The 18,943-nt window shown below is 43.0% G+C and overlaps 1 protein-coding gene across 1 annotated transcript in view; it reads right to left on the bottom strand.

The window, feature by feature from the left end:
• Positions 1-18,943, bottom strand: part of SEL1L3 (SEL1L family member 3) — a 116,398-nt gene that overhangs the window by 80,572 nt on the left and 16,883 nt on the right. The window contains 4 exon segments of the mRNA XM_031664828.1: positions 2,427-2,485; positions 5,299-5,414; positions 5,753-5,874; positions 7,516-7,642. Of these exon segments, the coding sequence (XP_031520688.1) occupies positions 2,427-2,485; positions 5,299-5,414; positions 5,753-5,874; positions 7,516-7,642 (424 nt within the window).

The raw sequence follows: 18,943 nt of genomic DNA, 5'->3' as shown, positions 1-18,943 counted from the left end.
GATCATTCTGTGGCCACTCTGTCTCCCATTCACTCATATAAGCCTCTAGATCTCTAGGATTGAAAAGGAAAGGAAACGAAAAGGGACCTATGAAATTCAACCAGTTGTCGAAAATGTCCTGGACCTGGACGTAGGTTTCAGGGGAGAGAGGGGAAGCTCTTATTTTAGACTTCATGTCCTGAAACCAAACCTTTAATTTCTGGCCAGAGCCCACTTCACAGAACATGGAGATCTGATCTCCAAAGCAGACTCAGGGCATCTGTTTCTCCAAAGACAGCTCCCAGGCTTCGCTGTCCTTGAACTTTTCGGAGCAGATCCCCCTGCCACCAGTTATATAACAACACTCCTATGTGTTGAACGCCTTCTGGCTGATCCGAATCTACCTCGGTGCTCTTGAAGACACGTGCTCTCTCCCTAGGCCTCAGCCGCTGTGTTTCAATGTAGCCCTTAAGCCACCCGCACCCTCTCTTTGCAGGCTAATAACACTTCTTTAGCCTTTCTATGAAACTCTAATCCTTTAATCCAGCCATGAAAATAAGAATTGTTCTATGCGCCCAGGACCTAAAAGAAATCAGTCGGACTTAAATGAAAACAGGAATTTTTGTTTTAATTTTTTTTTAGTTTTTTAATGCAGATTCTGATTTAGAAACTCTGGAGCAAAGTCCAAGATTCTGCATTTCTTTTCTTATCTTTTCTTTTTTTTTTTGTTAAGATAGAGTATCACTCTGTCACCTAGGCTGGAGTGCCATGGTGGGATCTTGGCTCACTGCAACTTCTACCTCTCAGGTTCAAACAATTCTCGTGCCTTAGCCTTAAGTAGCTGGGATTGCAGGTGCACACCACCATGACAGGTGCACACCACCATGACCGGCTACTTTTTAAATTTTTAGTAGAGATGGGAATTTCACTATGTTGGCCAGGCTGATCTTGAACTCCTTGCCTCATGTGATTCACCCACCTCGGCCTCCCGAAGTGCTGGGATTACAGGTGTGAACCACCTGTAAAATGCCCGGCCAGGCCAGGAGTTTTTTTTTTTTTTTTTTTTTTTTAGTAGCATATATGGCCCTCTATTTCTGTCTCTGCCCCTCTTTGCTTCCCTTTCTTTAATAATCAGAATCCAAGAGAATCTGGGTTGTGCGGGACCCTGCATATCCCCAGCCTGTGTGGAGAGGCAGCATTCTGTCTGCTGCGGTGAAATAACAGACTCGAGGAATAAACCACTCCTCATCCCAGACAAAGTGCCTAAAAGTCCTGATACATTTTTTAAAATTATACATTCAAAATTGGTAATTTTTATTTCTGAGCTTTATGCTTATTTTTTATTTTAAGACGGAGTCTTGCTCTGTCTCCAGGCTGGAATGCAGTGGCGCCATCTCGGCTCACTGCAACCTCTGCTTCCCAGGTTCAAGCCATTCTTGTGCCTCAGCCCCCCGAGTAGCTGGGGTTACAGGCATGTGCCACCATGCTCAGCTAATTTTTGTATTTTTAGTAGAGACAGAGTTTCGCCCTGTTGCCCAAGCTGGTCTCAAACTCGTAGCCTCAAGTAATCTACCTGCCTTGGCCTCCCAAGGTGCTGGGATTACAGGCATGAGCCAACACCCCTGGCCTACACTTGCTCTTAAGCCTTCAATTTCAGATGTTCTTCGACATACAATGGGGTTACATCCTAATAAACTCATTGTAAGTTGAAAGTATCATTAGTACGAAATGCATTTATTACCCCGATAAACCCATCGTAAAGTCAAAAAATTGCAAATCAAATCATCATTGGGTCAGGCACCACCTATATACATATATTATCTACTTATGGCAAGGTATCCTGAATTCCTAATGAAGGTTGCCCCATGGTTCTGACACTATAAAATCCACATATGTGGATGTGGAAGTAAATTAAAAAATTATGAAACACAGGCAAGAAACTCAATTCTTAGCTTCTGTAACTCTTGTAGAGAATGGTTATATAAAGATGAAAAGTGACACCAATATCAATAGTTGCATACATTTCAAATCCAGATTATAAACATAAATATGAAGACTGTCTGCTTTTATGTCTTATGTGAGGCCAAAGTTACCAACCATTCTCAATAAGCAACATTAATACTTTGATTTATTTTTCAGAATCCTTCATAGAAGATAATTTTCAAAGAAAAAGAATTATAAAGTGCCATGAAAGGAAGAATTTACAATGAGATCTGGAGAGAGGACTAGTTTTTCTTGCTTAGAAAAAAAGGTTGTGGGGGAAACAGAAAGAGTTTGTGCATGGTAGGAAAAAAAGTACAAAGACTAGCTACAGGGCAGAGAATAATCCATGCTTGGAAAAGCTGAGTGAGGAGATGCGGAATAACGTCAGGGCTGAGGGCTAAAGTATGAAGATTCCTTAACCCGCATGCAGGCAAATGTTGAATAAAAAGAAAAATGGCACTTACCTAATGGTCTGATTGTGGTAGCTTTTCAAATCCTGTCCAATGCTAGTGGTTACTACTATCTATGATGGGAGAGATACACAAGAATCAGTTATGCCTCATCACCCTACATTACCTATACAGTCCTTGGTGTAAATTACTCATAATATGCGTTGGAGAGTCTTTTACCTGATGAGTTTCTGCAAAAATAAAATTAACAGTTTACTAGCCCTGTGCATATTTTAAGATTTCATACATTTAACTTCCCCAAATGTGACTTGATGTGGTTAAAAATATCTACAATGCAGTTTCCACCAAGTTTCTGATACTTCCAAACTCCAAGCCAAAGGCTCATTTGATGTATTTGTCCTTAAAAGCTCGTTGTGTAGAAAGACAAGGAAATATGTATGATACTACAAGGAGTGTTTAAAATCTTGCTCTGATTCCGTGAGAGCCTTAGGGGGAAAACAACATTGGTGTTGTATGTTCTTCACGCACTGCTGTTCCCACCTCCCTTTCCCTAAGCACTTGGAATCATCATTCTCATTTTAACAGGGACACTATTTTTTGTCATGAATGCTGTTAGCTGTCTCATATGGGCTCTTCTCATGTCTTGGACTCCAACATAAGCCTCTGGACTCAAGGGGCCACTTACACTCTGCTAGTGCCACCACAGAGTAAGTGCTAGGGTGCGTCTCAAAGACATGGCTACAACACTTGGTATATGAGAGACAAACTAACCCACCAGAAACCAACCCAGTTCAGGCATACAACATGTTGGTACAGAAAAGAAAATGACTCACGCCACTTGTTGGCCTAAACCAACCGTTTAAGTCATTTATACATTCAGTCAAGGCAGACTATGGTAGTCCTACCACAGAGGTGGATTTTGGGTGGGAAGCATTATGTGTTGTTTGGGACCTATGTATATTAGACCAGATAGAATAGAAAGAAGAAGGACAAATGGGTTAAAGTCTACACACACCAAAAAAAATTTTTTGCCCCCACTTATCTGGTCTTTCTCTCCTGCTTTACTCAACTATGTACTCCACCACTAAATTTATCTCCTTCATTAAAGGACTACTTTTAATCTTCTGCTCAAAAATCTTCTATGGTGCCTTGCAAGTTGATGTCTAAATTCCCTGATATCCAAGATTCTCCACATTCTACTCATAAAGACATATTTTTTTCCCTTCTATTAGCTTTCTATAGTCTACAAATTTCTACTGTAGTCAAACTGGTTTGTCTGCTAACCTCCAATAAAATGCTGAAATACCCTCTTCTCCCTTCTCCATCTAAATCCTGTCCAAACAGAGAAATCTTCTCGTGACACCTTCCCTAAGCATCCCAGCATAAACTGTCATCTCCCTTCTAGGAATCAATACAAATCATCTGGCAATTAATTATTTTTAAATTATTATTATTATTATCGAGACAGAGTCTCACTCTGTTACCCAGGCTGGAGTGCACTGGCGCCATCTCGGCTCACTGCAACCTCCGCCTCCCGGGTTCAAACAAGTCTCCTACCTCAGCCTCCCGAGTAGGTGGGATTATAGGCATGCACACCACGCCCAGTTACTTTTTGTATTTTTACTAGAGACAGGATTTCACCATGTTGGCCAGGCTGGTCTCCTGACGTCAGGTGACCCACCCACATCGGCCTCCCAAAGTGCTGGGATTACAGGCGTGAGCCACCGCAACCAGCTATCATCTGGCAATTAAGCTCACTTTATAACAGTCCTTTACCTCCTTAATGTTACTTCCATAAATAGTCTACGAGCAACTCGAGCATAGTGCCTTGCATACAGCAGGTGCAAAATATGATCGGTGAATCTGCTCTGATGATTTGATACTTGTCTCAGGGACAACGGCACTGAGCTGACCTTCTCCATAGGAGAAAGCAGCAACCAGGCTATTATGGCCACCATAATTCTCACATAGCTAGGAAGCTAAAATGTGGACCACCGCTATGTCACCGAACATTTGTAAGTAAACAAACACACATACCAAGAATCCCAGCTCACATTTTACAGACTCTTCTCAGGAAAGCAGCAAGGACTGACCTGATTTCTTTTCTCTTACAGAAAAAAAAGGAAATGTGATCAACATAAACACCAAGGGAAGACTGTGCATCATCTCATCCACAAGACAAACAAAATGCCTCTTCCACTTTTGTTACAGGAAAATCACAGATCGATAGGAAAAGCTGATGAGAAAACAAAGCAACCAGAAAAAGGTGGCAAACCGGCACTGCGTATATTGAGAAATAGAACTGTCTTCAATTAGAACAAGAGATTTGCCATCATCCATAAAATTCACGTTATGAGAGTTTGAAGCAGTTACGTACAATGCTTTATACTAAAAAGTAGATAAAGACACTGCATCCCACCTGAATTATCACTTATGTGTGTTGGTTATTATGATCTGTTTAATGCCAAACATAAGCAATTGCTTCACTTGCCAAAAGCAGTCAAATCATTTCTTGGCTGAACTAACCAATCCATTTCCTTAAAAAAAATGTTGTAGATCTAAAAAAAAATCACACTATATAAACACGGCCAATTATTGTTTTAACATTTATCTTCACAAAGCCTATCTCCCCAGGAGAAAAGGACTGAATTGCTCAGATCACTAAGGCTATAGAACTGCCTGTATGCTTTATTCATTCACCCTACAGTCAAAAGCAGCACTCTAAAAGTTAATTAAATGGGATGGGATTCTTATGATTTAAACTTCCATCTATAAAAGTTTGATTTAGCAAGTGTGTAGTTGTAAAGAGTCTATCATTTACCACAAATTTGCTTTTGCAGATTTTGTTGCTCCCCGGCTTTATGGCAATGCTTAACTTTAAGCGAAAATGCTCGTATGGCGTGTGATGAAGCATGCATACAGATACCTGGCCTCCGTTGAAAGAGATATCCAGTCGAAACCACTCCTTCAAAGGTACAATGAATTTAGTTTTTACAGCAAGGTCTTCCCCTTTGACAAGATGCATCTGAATATGCAAGTAGCCTAAAAGGAAAATTCGAGCATATGAAAATAACCAAAAAATATCTAAGAGTGAATGAAGTAGCTAGGCCTTTTCAACAACTGTCCTAAGAAACTACAAGACTCCCCCAAATCAAAGCAAAACCCAAACGCTCATTTATAAATGCATTTCTTTGTAAATAAGACATTGGGTTTAAGCTTCCGGGAAAATCAGTTAAATTTGCAGCCCACATTTGGAAGCCATTGCTCTTGCTGGGCTGCCACGTTGACAGTATCTTCCTTATTCTAGACAGACATATCTGTCACTAGGCAGAGCTTCAAAAAATTACAATATCATTTTAAAGGTTCTGTTTTATACTCACCCTCTTCCGTAAGAAATACAGAAGGTGTGCCGTACATCTCATTAGAGTCAACAAAGTACAGAATCCCACAGAGGTTGGCCTTGCAATAATGGAGTAAATAAAGCCACAATGAAACAGTAAACCTATAAGAGTGAGGGGGGAAAAAATTCTGCAGATTGATATCATCCAAGAACAGGTAATTATGGTTAACAATGACCAAGTAAATTGCTTTCTTTCCAATGAAGGGATGAATTTGCCTTCGCGTTCATCATGGGAGATCAGCTTGCAAAGCTTGATTTTTGAAACAAAGGAGGTAGTTATAGTAACTGCAAAAGAGAGGAGTTAGGCTTCATTGTACAGAACTAGCAGACTTTCTACCTTGCACCAAAAACTCTGTTTCTGTGCCTCTTTGAGAATCTCACATGCCTCCTATTTGAATTCTTGATTAAGGCTTACAAAGTCAGACATAGATTTTAAAAATCTGGATTTTAATAAGAGGTGATTTGATAAGAAGCTATTTTAATTTCTATGATTAAAAGAAAAAACATAATTAGAGCCTTTTAAGCAATTTTGTTCCTTTCACGGATAAAAGCCATAAGGTAGAAAAATGTAATCATCTACAAATGGCATCACTACGAGATAACAGGGACACATATATGCTATTTTCATGCTCAGATTACATTATTCAGTATCACGGTCCTGGCTGGCCAATACAGAACAATTAATCTAATTATCCCATTCCTGGACTGGGGCTATTTTAGTCAAAAAAAATATTGTACATCTGTGACTTGTGGAGTGAGGATAAAATAACAGTAGCCAACTTAACTAGGACACATTTAGCCAAGATATGTGATCCATCAATCAGTCAGAAAAGACTTGCTGAACATCCCTTGATACCGCACACAGTGCTACTGACCAGTAGTTCAAAGACGAGGAAGTGGGAATGATTGCATTTTGTATGTGAAACATGGATCGAGGTCAAAATGAATGCATTGATTTCTCTTCATTTACCCCAGTAACCAATTTACAGTTTGGGTTAAAGTGACAGTGACCCCAGGTTCTTTGCAGATACACACAAAGAATTCCTTTCTGGTCTTTATAATCTGGCCTCAAAATCAGTGGTATGATATGCAAACAGATGGTGCCACACAGCTCCCTCCTGACCCCACCCAGCTGAGCCAGCTCATGAAGGTAAGTTATTACAAGGAAGCTTAGCAAGAACATACGCTCGGTAAAGTGACTCAAGATCTTTCTACAGCCAGCAGCATGGGAAGAATTAAATCACTCTGCTAAATCCATCTGGTCTGAGGTGAACCAGGAACCATTTTCAGCATCTTTGATTCAGCAGCAGGAAAAAAAAAAAAACAAAACAAAACATATATCTGGGTCTTGCTGAAATCAATGGAGGAGATCAGAAGTTGTGAGATTTCAAACAGCTCGTCCAATCTTCCAAGACAGAAAGGCAAAGCCAAGGCTGCAATCTGTGCTGGCTTTGGCTGGCTGCACCTGAGACCTTGCAGGGCCTCAGGCTTCAACACCTTGCTGTCTACTCATGTCATGGAAGGAGGCTAAGGCAAATTGAGGATTGTTAAATGCAAGGATAATTCAAGACTCATTTGAGGTTTTCAGGTCCACCAATTCTGTCTAAGCCATGGAGATCTCAACATTTTTGCAAAACACCTTACCATGGTGTGTCCTCCTAAGGAGTTCTTCCACTAGCCTGCCCTGGTCCTCAAATAAAACAAGCACCTCCCAACCAGCTCCCTTCTACTACCCATCCTTACACTGGGTAATCCATCCGCTGGCGTCGAGTGGCCTCCAGCTCTCGGTTTTGAAACCTCGGGAACTTCTTGACAATGCCTGTGTTTTCTCCACTGGAGGCATAAGGAAAGCCAAGCAGGGCAACCACATCTGCAAACAGCAAAACGGCTCCCTTTCAATTATATCCAGAAAAACATTCCTTCCCAAATCGCATTCATCCTGAAAGCCTCTGCTGAGCTCCAATCAAACATTTAAGTGAGATACCCTAAAAATACCAGCAAACATCTGTTGAATATACGCCAAGCACCATGCTAAGCACTTTACAGAGACCATGTCAATTACTGTTCATAACAACTCCGTGAAGTAGATTCTATTATTAGTTCCATTCTGCAGACGAAAAGCCCGAGGCTAAGTTCACAAAGTTAATAAGTGATAGAACCACAATTCAGGTTCTGAACTCAGGCTTCTGTGTTCATAACCATTTCACATCCTGCCCTCCGAATGCTAAGAAAAGCATCTGAATTTGTGTTATAGCAGTAAGTTAACACTTTCGTAGTTCTCACTGTGGTCCTGACATTTCTGTAAACATGCTACATAAATTTGTTCATTTAATTTTCATTATTATCCCCAGTCTACAGATGAGAAAACAGAGGCGTGGTTGCCAAAATAGTAACTAATATTTAGTGTACACCGGCAATATGCTAAGCACGATTCAGGGATAATCTCACTTCATTTCACAACAAACTATGAAATAGGTTCTTTTATTATCCCCATTTAACAGATTAAAAACTGAGCATCGGAGAGGGTTAAATAAGAGATGGAGCTGGCATTCAAACTCAAGCTCTTTGGTTTCAGAATCCATACTCTTAAAATTGCAGGGTTTTTTTCTTCTGTGCAAACTTTTTGCAGTAAATTCAACATACTACCCTACATAAAAATTACTAACCAGATACCTTAACATTAGAAGGTCTTCCATTTTATTTCACAAACACAAAAGAATTCTTCTTTATAACCCAAAAACCATAGGGATGTTCATAACAAATCTTAAAGGGAGAACTGAGTTATTTCATCTATATTTAATACCTACCGCTTTCAACAAGGCTAAGTATGAATTTTTGGTTTTCCATATTCTCCCCAACTGAAGAAAAGAGAATCCACTTAACTCAACCTAGGTATAAGAATACTTTTCTTGGCGGGGCATGGTGCCTCACACCTGTAATTTCAGCACTTTGGGAGGCCAAGGTGGGTGGATCACTTGAGGTCAGGAATTCGAGACCAGTCTGGTCAACATGGTGAAACCCTATCTCTACTAAAAATACAAAAAAAATTAGCAGACCATGGGAGTGTGTGCCTGTAATCCCAGCTACTCGGGAGGCTGAGGCAAGAGAATTGCTTGAAGCCGGAAGGCAGAGGTTGTCGTGAGCTGAGACGGCACCACTGCATTCCAAACTGGACGACAGAGCAAGACTCCGTCTCAAAAAAAAAAAAAAAAAAAAGGGATACTTTTCTTCTGCTTAAAATGCTCCTTAGTTTAGACATTCATGATTAAATGGTGGAAACAGTCTATTTTCCTGCGTTTCTTGGAGAGAGAATCTGAGTTGATTTACGGGCAATTCACCAAATACCAATATTGGCACAAATTTTGGAGGCTTCAGCCTAGGATGCTGGACATCGCAGCTCTCATTTCCCAAAGGAAATAAAAAGTTTTATTATATAGAGAGGTACCTCTGGTTTACAACAATTTGGAAATCGCAAGATCAGTTTTTAGAATCTCAGGCCCTTGTGTATATATTTAATAGGATTAAATAAGCCAATTTCTCCCCAGTAGTCAGAAATCTACATGGTTTGTTACAGGTAGAGATGCATTTGGAAATCCAAAAGAGTGGAGTTATCAGTTTCAACAGAAGCACTTAAAACCTTTGTTTTTCAAAATGAGCTCAATTTGGGCCAACTGGACTTGCTGGTCTGTTATGGGGGTGGTGAGAGGGGTGAGAAGTGGAAGTACCGCAAAGGTTTTCTTTGGAATCTGAAGGAAAAATTCACCAAGGAAGTTGACATCAGCTCAACTTTGGTTTGGCTTCCACTATGTTGAGTGGAGCAGAAGAGACCAGATGGCCACGTTAGACCCCTAGGAAGCCTTCTGCTGGTGATGGCTGTTGAGTGATCTAGTGTGCAGTGGAAACATTTGTCAAAACAAATGGGATTCAGTTCTGCCCAACCTGACTCCAATATAAAGAAGCTTCATAAAGGAGGTTTCTCAAGTGGAAAGAGTTAAAAGTGAATGACAATGAGCTCTCCCTTGTCCAAAGACCAAAATAAAGCAGGTCAAATGGGAGAACTGGCCGCAACAGATTATGAAGGAAAAAGCTCAGACCCAAAGATCTAAAATAATTTTACAAGAACACATACTATTTGTACCCAACAAAACCAAAGTAATGGTAGTTTTCTTTCAAATCTGTAGCTTCACTACATGTATAATTTGGGGTCCTAGGCAGTTTGCCCTCAGTATGATACTGTCTTTCAATTACAATTAGAAGTAATGAACAAGAATGAATTTTGGAGCCGGAGAAAACTTTAAAATTCATCTGAATAACATAAAGGATATGTTATTTATCCCAGGATAACATATAGGTCTATTGTCTAATAACTGATTATGGCTGATGCAATGCTATAATTGACTAGTGATGTCTTGTCATGGGCAGTGGAATGCGGAGAAACAGTACCAGTGCCATCCACCACTAAATAATTAACAGGTAGGAAAACTTAGGTCCAAAGAAGTTTACTGCTTGCCTCTAGAATGTACTCATTAAAGCAGGGGCCTTACTTATTCACTATTCCATTCCCAGAGCCTAGAACAGTGTGCAGTACTTGATAAAGACCCCATAAATATTTGATGAATGAATGAATATAGGTGTGGCCAGGTAAGGATTTGAACCTGTCTCTCTTCCTCCTAGTACTGTTCACAGTTCTATAATGTGCATCACACTGTGTAAGCCAAATAATGACCTTTCTTCTTTCAAATCCTTTCCCCAAATTCATTTCTTTAGCTTATTTTGCATGAAGAGCTGAGGTTAAACAAACAAACAAAAAAAGACATAATTAAGACATAAATGTAGAATGCCAGGAAAACAGTTGATGTTAGGAACACTTTACTATTTTGCTTGTATTATTGCCTCAAATTTTAGAGCAAGAAGAGGCAACAGATATTATATGGTGCAAACCCCTTCATTTGGAGACATGAAAAGTACTGAGTGTCTTATTGAAGATTTCATAGCTGGTAAGAAGCCCTGATATGACTCAAACCTGGCTTTCCCACTGCAAACCAATGGGCTTTTCTTCTCAAAAGTCCTCCCAGAGAGAACCTCGGCTGATATTCAGTAGGTGTGCCCCTGTGCGGATATACTGGTTGCTCAAACACTGAAATATTTCTATTGTGGTTTGATACTTGATGTCACCTGGAACCTCCAAGGACCCACCACCCACCCTGGCCCCTTCTTCAAGTTAGAGCCTGGCCCAGCAGCAGCCTCTGGAGCCAGCTTCAGCACTAAGGCTAGCACCCACTGGGGTTCACCGAGGCCCCCCACCCTCACTGATTGTTAATATTTTAAATCTCATCCCCAGGTCAGGTGAGGTTAAGGGACGACTATGTAGCCCATTCCCTAATTTAGCTGAGTGATCAGAACCCTGATACGGATTCCTTGCTCGGGAAAAGGTAACACTTCCATGCAACAAAACCCCACTCCAGAGGTGCTTCAAACACACAGCAATGAAGCCACTGAGATCATCAGCCCACCCTTGGAGAAGCTGAAGATGGTCTCAATGCAAGGAATCGCAATGACTACCAGTCTGTAAGCAGAATCTGCGGGGAAAGAAGCAAAGACTTCTCAACCTGGAGAAATAAAGCCAAAGCACAGGCAGCTCAGTAACGCTTTCCAAACACAAGACATTCAAAAGCCAGTGGCCAATAAGGTGTTTAATTTTCTTTAAAGCCAAAGCCTGAGAATAAAAACTCAATTTTCTAGCAGATATGATTTAGGTCAGAACTTCCTCCAGAAAGGACACCAGGCAGTGAGGCAGGTTCCTGAGGAAGTCTGTGGAACATTTGATGACAGGAATCTTAAGAATAAAACCAGTTCTACTCCTAGTAATTTATCCTCCAAACATGCTTATAAATGTGCACAAAGATACATGTACAAGGGTGTTCAGTGAAGCCTTGTGGCTAAAAGCAACAGCATGACCATCAGCAAAAGACGGGTTAAATAAATTACGGTCTGTCAGGTGATGCAATGCTAAGGAGCTGCTGAAAAGAATGAGGTCGGCAGCATGTCCTGGTACAGAAAAATCTACTGTATTGTTAATGAGCGCAGGTCCGTTTCTAGAATCCTCTCATTTGTGCAGGAAGAGAATGGGACACAACTTAACGCTTGTATGTGCAGAGAACATTTCTAGAAGGAGACACAAGAAACTGTTGCTAATGAATTTACTTCTGGGAAAAGGACCAGAAGATTCAAGGGGGAGGGGTGTGGAAACTTACTAGTTTCCCTAAACCGTTTCACACTATTTAAATTTTTTTTTTTATTGTTACCGTGTACACGTATTACTTTTTTGTCTATGAAAGAAGAGAACAAAAGCTCTGAGCACTTCCGGGCAGGCAGATAGAAGGAGCCAGCTACATCCCAAGGCCTCCCCACCCTCGGCCTCCGAGGCTGCCCAATCCGCTTCAAAGACACAAAGTCCAGTGGGTGAAGAAAACAGGATGATTCACATCGATAAAAATTCAACTTTAAAAAAAGTATTCTTTCTAATTTAGAACCTGGGTTAGGACTGTATTAGCATATTTCAGAGAGGCGGCATAGCAAAGTCAAAAGAATCAGGAAGTCTGGACTCCAGTTAAACAAACTCCCTGAGCCTCGGTTTTCCTCTTTGTTAAAGAAAGGTTCAGAATAACACTATTTTTCCCACTGAACTATTATGAGGATTAAATGAGACAATGTGCATGAAAAGAAGTGTTTTGAAAATCATAAAGGGGAATGCAGATGCTAGGCATTAATTAGTGTTATTACTGAAAAATTCAGACTACCATGATTAACTGGAAAAAAAGGAATTAGGTCTTTTTTTTTAAATGCCAAATATATAGTTTATAACTACTAAAAGTACTATCATGACATTGACTTGAATAGTCCTGCTGTATAAACCATTTTTTCCACAAAGACAAGTCAAGGCTGGTTCCAACACTTGACTTAACTTTCAATCATTTTGTTGTAATGAAATTTTGTTATAAAAAAAAATCATACTTCCAGTCCATTGGATCTGAAGATGAGAATGCATTTTTAGTGAAAGGAAAAGAGAGTGGAGAAGAAAAAAACTACCATGTTGCCCCAGAGTTTCTTATTTAAGAGGGAAGATCAGAGAAATGTTCATAAAGCTAGACATTAGGGCACTTAAGAACCTTTCAAGAGGGTTCCTAACCTGCTTATCTAGTCTTACTTCTTGAATTGTCCATCTCACACCTGAGATTGTGTCTTGGAAAATAAACTACAGCAAGTATGCTGCTAGTCCACATTTCCACTCCATGGCAGACAGTAACTGATGGACATGGTACTCTTTCTCAGTAAGTGCAGGCTCATCCTCAGAATCCTACTCAACACCATGTTCTAGGCAGCCACCCCCAATCAACACAAGCTAGCCTGTGAGATGAAGCCTTATTGCCATCTTTCCTGTCAAAGAACGAAGGTTTGTCACCATTTCTCCATCAGGAATTTTCTTCTTTGTGTGCCATAGCTTATGCCTTCCCCTCTGCCTGAAAGCTGAATGGCCTTCCCTTCATTGCTTTTTTTTTTTCTCTTCTTTTTTTTTTCTTTTTTTTTTTGAGACAGAGTCTTGCTCTGTTGCCCAGGCTGGAGAGCGGTGGCACCGTTTTGGCTCACTGCAGCCTCCACCTCCCGAATTCAAGCAATTCTCCCACCTCAGCCCCCCGAGTAGCTGGGACCACAGATGCACGCCACCACGCCTGGCTAATTTTTTGTATTTTTAGTAAAGATGGAATTTCACTATGCTGGTCTCTAACTCCTGGCCTCAAGTCATCTGCCTGCCTCAGCCTCCCAAAGTGCTGGGATTATAGGCGTGAGCCACTGCGCCCGGCCCCTCCTTTATGAGCCATGAAAACTCTACTCATCCTTCAAGTCTCTGTCAAAATGTCACCTCCTCTGTGAAGAAGCCACACAAAGTGCTTAACACATACAGGTTGCTCAGGAACTGTTCTTCAGTGAATGAATGACTTAAAATAAATACATAGCTTCATGACATCACCTGATAGTTTAGCCTAATGAATTAAGTGTGGGATTTGGGAACCAAACTACCCAGGTTCAAACTCCAGCATCTTCATTAATAGCTGTGCAAACTTAGACAAGCTACTCTATCTCTCTGAGTCAGTTTTCTGTTTTCCCCTTGGTAAATATCCCAGTGGAATATTGGGCAAATTAAATTAAATAACAATGGGCCAGATGCTGTAGTTCACCCAGCACTTTGTAATCCCAGCACTTTGGGGGCCGATGCAGGCAGATCACTTGAGCACAGGAGTTTGAGACCAGTCTGGCCAACACAGCGAAACACTGTCTCTACTGAAAATACAAAAATTAGCTGGGCATGGTGGCACACATCTGTAACACCAACTACTCAGGAGGTTGAGGCAAGAGAATCGCATGAACCCGGGAGGCAGAGGTTGCAGTGAGCTGAGATCGCGCCACTGCACTCCAGCCTGGATGACAGAGCAAGACCCTGTCTCAAAAAAAAAAAAAAGAAAAAAAATTAGATAACCAGGTAAACCACATAAAGCACTTTGACAGTGCCTGGCACATAGCAAATGCTCTGTAGCAGTAAGTGACTGTAACTATTGGTAGCCACGTTAAAGAGAGTAGCTTTGTCCTCTTCTTTGAGCCTTCACACTCAGTAAAGAAATTGATCCATAATAGGTGCTCAATCTTTGTTTAACTGAATGAATCATGATACATGTCATAGGAGCAGTACCAATAGAGCATTCTAATGGCCAGCAGTTAGGAAGTTAATTTCTGGTTGTGGAAATTTAAAAAAAACTCAACAAAACTTCGGGGTGGGAGCTAGAAAAGTGTTAGAAATTTGAGCCAGTTGTTGAAATAGGGGCATGATTTTGCCAAGCAGGCATGGAAAGTGGCAGTGGGGGGAGGTGTTGCTTCGTGGGCTGGGGGAGTCGGGGCAGAACAGGAGCTATTCTAGGGGAAAGAAACTGCTTTAGCAAAGACATAGGGGTGGGGAATCAAAGACTTAAACCACAAAGGGGAAGCTGAGCTTACCTGTGGCTGCAAAGGAGAATCCCTGAACAGGAGAAGCCTGCAGACTTAACTAGCACAGCCCCGGTGGGTTTGTCTGGGAAGCTGTGGAGTGTGTGCAGTGGCCCTAGGGAAGGAGCACAGCCACCCCCAGCCCCACACACTCCCTCTTGTGACAACACAGCCCTGCAAGGGTATCAGTGTGTGACGTTCACAAACTGTCCTTCCCCCTTGGCTAAGAGCATTCATTCAATCAACAAATAGTCATGAGTGCAGGGCTCTATGCTCACATCAGAACAAAGCAAACAAGTCCCCCGGCCTCGTGGAGCTTGTGCTCCAGTGTGGACCAGGCAATAGGCACATAGGCAACTAAAGATATTCACTGAAACCATCCAGTGGTGATCAGGCTAGGAAGGAAAATGAAGGTGGACAATGACAGGCAGGGCGGTGGGGGTGGGCCTGCTGTCTTAGATAAGGTTGCTGGGGGAGCCATCTTGAGGAGATGGCATTGGAGCAGAGGGGTGAGTGAGGTAAGGAAGTGGCCATGTGGTGATCTGGGAGAAGAGCATCTTAGGTGGAGGGAGCAGTCACACACATGTCCCAAAGTAAGAATGAACTCCGTATGCTCCAGGAGACGCAAGGAGGCCTCCTGTTGCTGGAAGCAGTCAGGAAGGGTGTGCATGGTGGGACACGAGGCTGCAAGGGGACAGGGACAGAGTCCCACAGAGTAAGGGGCATGAGTTGATCTTAACTGGGATCAGTGGGCAATGGGAGGAACTGGGGGGTTTAATCAGGGAGTGATGTGATCAGCTTTCACTGGCTGCTGGTGGGGGATCAAGAGGGTATGATGGGCAAAACTGGGGGGCCACATGCAGGCAGTGCCAGGAGTCCAGACAGGAGGATGACGGCTTAGACCAGGACGATGGCACTCCATGTGGTGAGAAATGCAAGAAGGGACTGAATATGTGACACATACAGTCAGCACTAGGTGACTCTCAAAATAGAGTATGACAGGAAGAGAAGTCCAGGTGGGTCCCCAGGTCTGGGGCCCAAGTCACCAGCCTGCATGGCTGATTCCTTTCTTTCCGTGACTCCAGCGTGAGTCAGGCACACATGTGATTTGGGAGGGACAACAGAAATGCCCACTCCCTTCTCTCAAGGAAATAAGCCACACTAGGTAGATTCACAGTCTGCCTATGGCTACGTATGCCCCCCACACCCAGGATGCAGCAGCAACAGGTGCACCGGGGGCACGGGGCTGAGTCGTGGCACACACATGTTCCCAATGGCTACTGACTTCTCATCCGGGTTAGGTTTTCCCCGCAGGGGTGGGTAAACGTCTGCTGCATCTCCACCAAAAATCAGCCTCATGGCCTGGCTGGGTCTGGCCTGGCAAAGGGGATAAGCTGCTGAAAGCCATGTCTGGACACACGCAGCCCTCGCCTCGGGAGCCTCGGCAAAGCCGGTGGTGGAGGCCCTCCAAGCACACTTCCAGAATACCAGGGCACAGGGACTTTGACTCTTTTTATACATGAAAAGGAAAATGAAAGCAAGTCAGGGAGTACTTCAGTTCAGAGGCAGGGCCATCGTAGGACACCAGGCACTTGACACAGAAAGCCTTCCCTGAAACCCCACATCAGTGCTGGCTGAGACAGGGACCATACATGACGGGCCCCCTGTGGCTCAGCTCGGAGCCTCGCTAATGCCATCTTGTTCTGACTTGATTCTTGTTCATCAAGAAGCCCCTGCTAAAAACAAACCAGAGGCCTGGCCCCCTTCCATCCCCACAGCCCAGATCTGGAACAAAGGTCATGGATGTTTTCCATGGGGCCTCTGCAGACGCTCTTGTGATCCGTCTTTTGGAGAAGGAAGAATGTGTGCCCCTTTTTCAGTAAACAAATCACAGCCTTGTGATCAGAGCTTATTTTGAGGGTGCATGGAGCTCCCCACCATTTTCAGTGACTTTAACTCTTGGGAAAGGGTTTTCTCTGCATTATGGTTTAATTCTCACTCCTGAGGTAATGCTCGGAAGCAGGTGAGGAGAAAAACCCCACTGTGCTGTTCCTAAGCCTTGTGAATATGAGAAGAAACAACAAAAGAAGGAAAAGACGTTTCACATTTTAAGGGCATATTCAGGCACCCTAAGAACTGAGCCAGTTCGTTAAATGATTTCATTTGGAAACTTCCAGCTTGCAATTCAGTCATTCTTCAGTGAGAAATACATGATGTGTCAAATATGAAATGGAATCATTAATCCCTGCCAAAGTCAGAGGTACAGCAAACTGTGGCTGTGTGTGCCCCATGCTCTCTTCCCCTTAACAAATTAGGTAGCCCTGTGGAAGGTATTCCAGACAGATGCCTGCATGGGGCTCTGCCTGGAAGAGGGAGGCACACTGATCATCAAAATGATTGACTTGACTGCTTTCAGACATTTAACTACCCATCCCACCCTCCCCGCTATGTGCACACATGCAGAAAGGGAATTTGCTTTCATCTTCTAGATATCTTTTCATTTAAAGCACCGCACAAACGCAGAATAAGCCAGACAGACAGGGCTATTAAAACGTAGGTTAAAATTGTATAGATTACACAAACACAGGAGCGCCTGTAAAAAATGGTAAAATCTGAATAAGGTCTTGGAGTCCAGTTAACCGTATTAGATCAGCATTACTTCCCCAGTTTCGATTTTGCACTGTAGATATGGAAAATGAGGAAGCTGGGGTGAGGATACACAGGGGACTCTGTAGCCTTTGCAACTTTCTGTGAATCTGTAATTATTTCAAAATAGTTTTAATCCAGCACTTTGGAAGGCCAAGGCAGGAGGACTGCTTGAGCCTAGGAGTTGAAGACCAGCCTGGGCAACACAGGAAGACCCCATCTCTACAAAAAAATTTAAAAATCAGCTGGGTGTGGTGGTGCACGCCTGTGGTCCCAGCTACTCGGGAGGCTGAGGTGGGAGGATTGCTTGAGCCCAGGATGTTGAGGCTATAGTGAGTTATGATCATGCCACTGCACTCCAGCTTGGGTAACAGAGTGAAACCCTGTCTCAAAACAAGAAAAAGTTTTGGAATATGTCATATGTGCCAGTTCTAGGGTAAGTGGCCTCTGAGCAGCTATCATGTATGGTGACACAGGTCCTTTTGGTTTTCATTTGGTGCAGAGCTGTTTTGGGACAGTACCAAGAAATCGCCATAGCCATTATTTCCCCAAAGAGAGCCCACCAGAAATCCCATCCCAGAGGTGACAAGAAGTTGATCACTAGAGGAAAAACTTAGAGAGCATGTCCTTAAGTCCCCTTGTCCTACACCCATCCTGTTGAAGATGAGCTGTCAGGCACTTCCTGCGGAAGGGTCTGCTGCCACAAGCCCATGGATGTCCTCTGCCTGCCAAGCCTGGCTGGGAGTGGGATCATGGGAGCCTTAGCAATCCTAAGTCCAACCAGGTCTGTCCCTGGCCTGCAGGTTCTCAAGTTTTAGGCTGCATCAGAGTCAAGTAGGAAGGTGTTTCTAAAATGCCTGCATTCCAGGGCCTCCCTCCACTCCCCAGGATCCCAACTAAGTAGATGGGGCTGACGGGCCCAGGGGAATCCCAGCAGGCATCTGCACAAACATCGTGATTCTGCCAGGTGGTTCTAGGCTACAGCTGAGGAAACAAACGTGAGGGCCTCCCACTGAGGGGGCAGAAGAAGAGCTGGCAGGCACTCGGCATTCACAGAGCAAGGCGCCCACAATGGAGACACCCCCAGAGGGCGCCCTAAAGTGCACATACCTGAGATCTCCGCCCCAGGGCTTCTAATGGGAAGGGCTGCAGGTGAAGGCCCGGAGCCCCGGGATTGGTCCTGCTGAGGTTGTCACCATGTGGCAATTAGGATAAAACGCAGAATGTGAACTATATCATCATCACAGCTTCTCACTGAGAGCTGATGATGTGCTAAGCAATCACATCTCATTTAGTCCTCACGGTACTGCTCTGAAGGAACTGTTTATTATCCCCATTTTACAGATAGGAAAACTGAGGCTCAGAGAGTTCCAAGGTTACAGAGATAGAAAGTGGCAGGGCAGGAATCCGACCAGCCAGAGGTTACCATTCTGTAATACAACCTCCCTTTCCATCGGAAGTGTTCCTTTAGGTTCTCATCTACTCCAGG

Source organism: Papio anubis, chromosome 3, assembly GCF_008728515.1.
Source record: "Papio anubis isolate 15944 chromosome 3, Panubis1.0, whole genome shotgun sequence".
Classification (NCBI taxonomy): domain Eukaryota; kingdom Metazoa; phylum Chordata; class Mammalia; order Primates; family Cercopithecidae; genus Papio; species Papio anubis.
The sequence above is the reverse complement of the archived record's forward strand: the minus strand, read 5'-3'. Positions and strand labels throughout refer to the sequence as shown.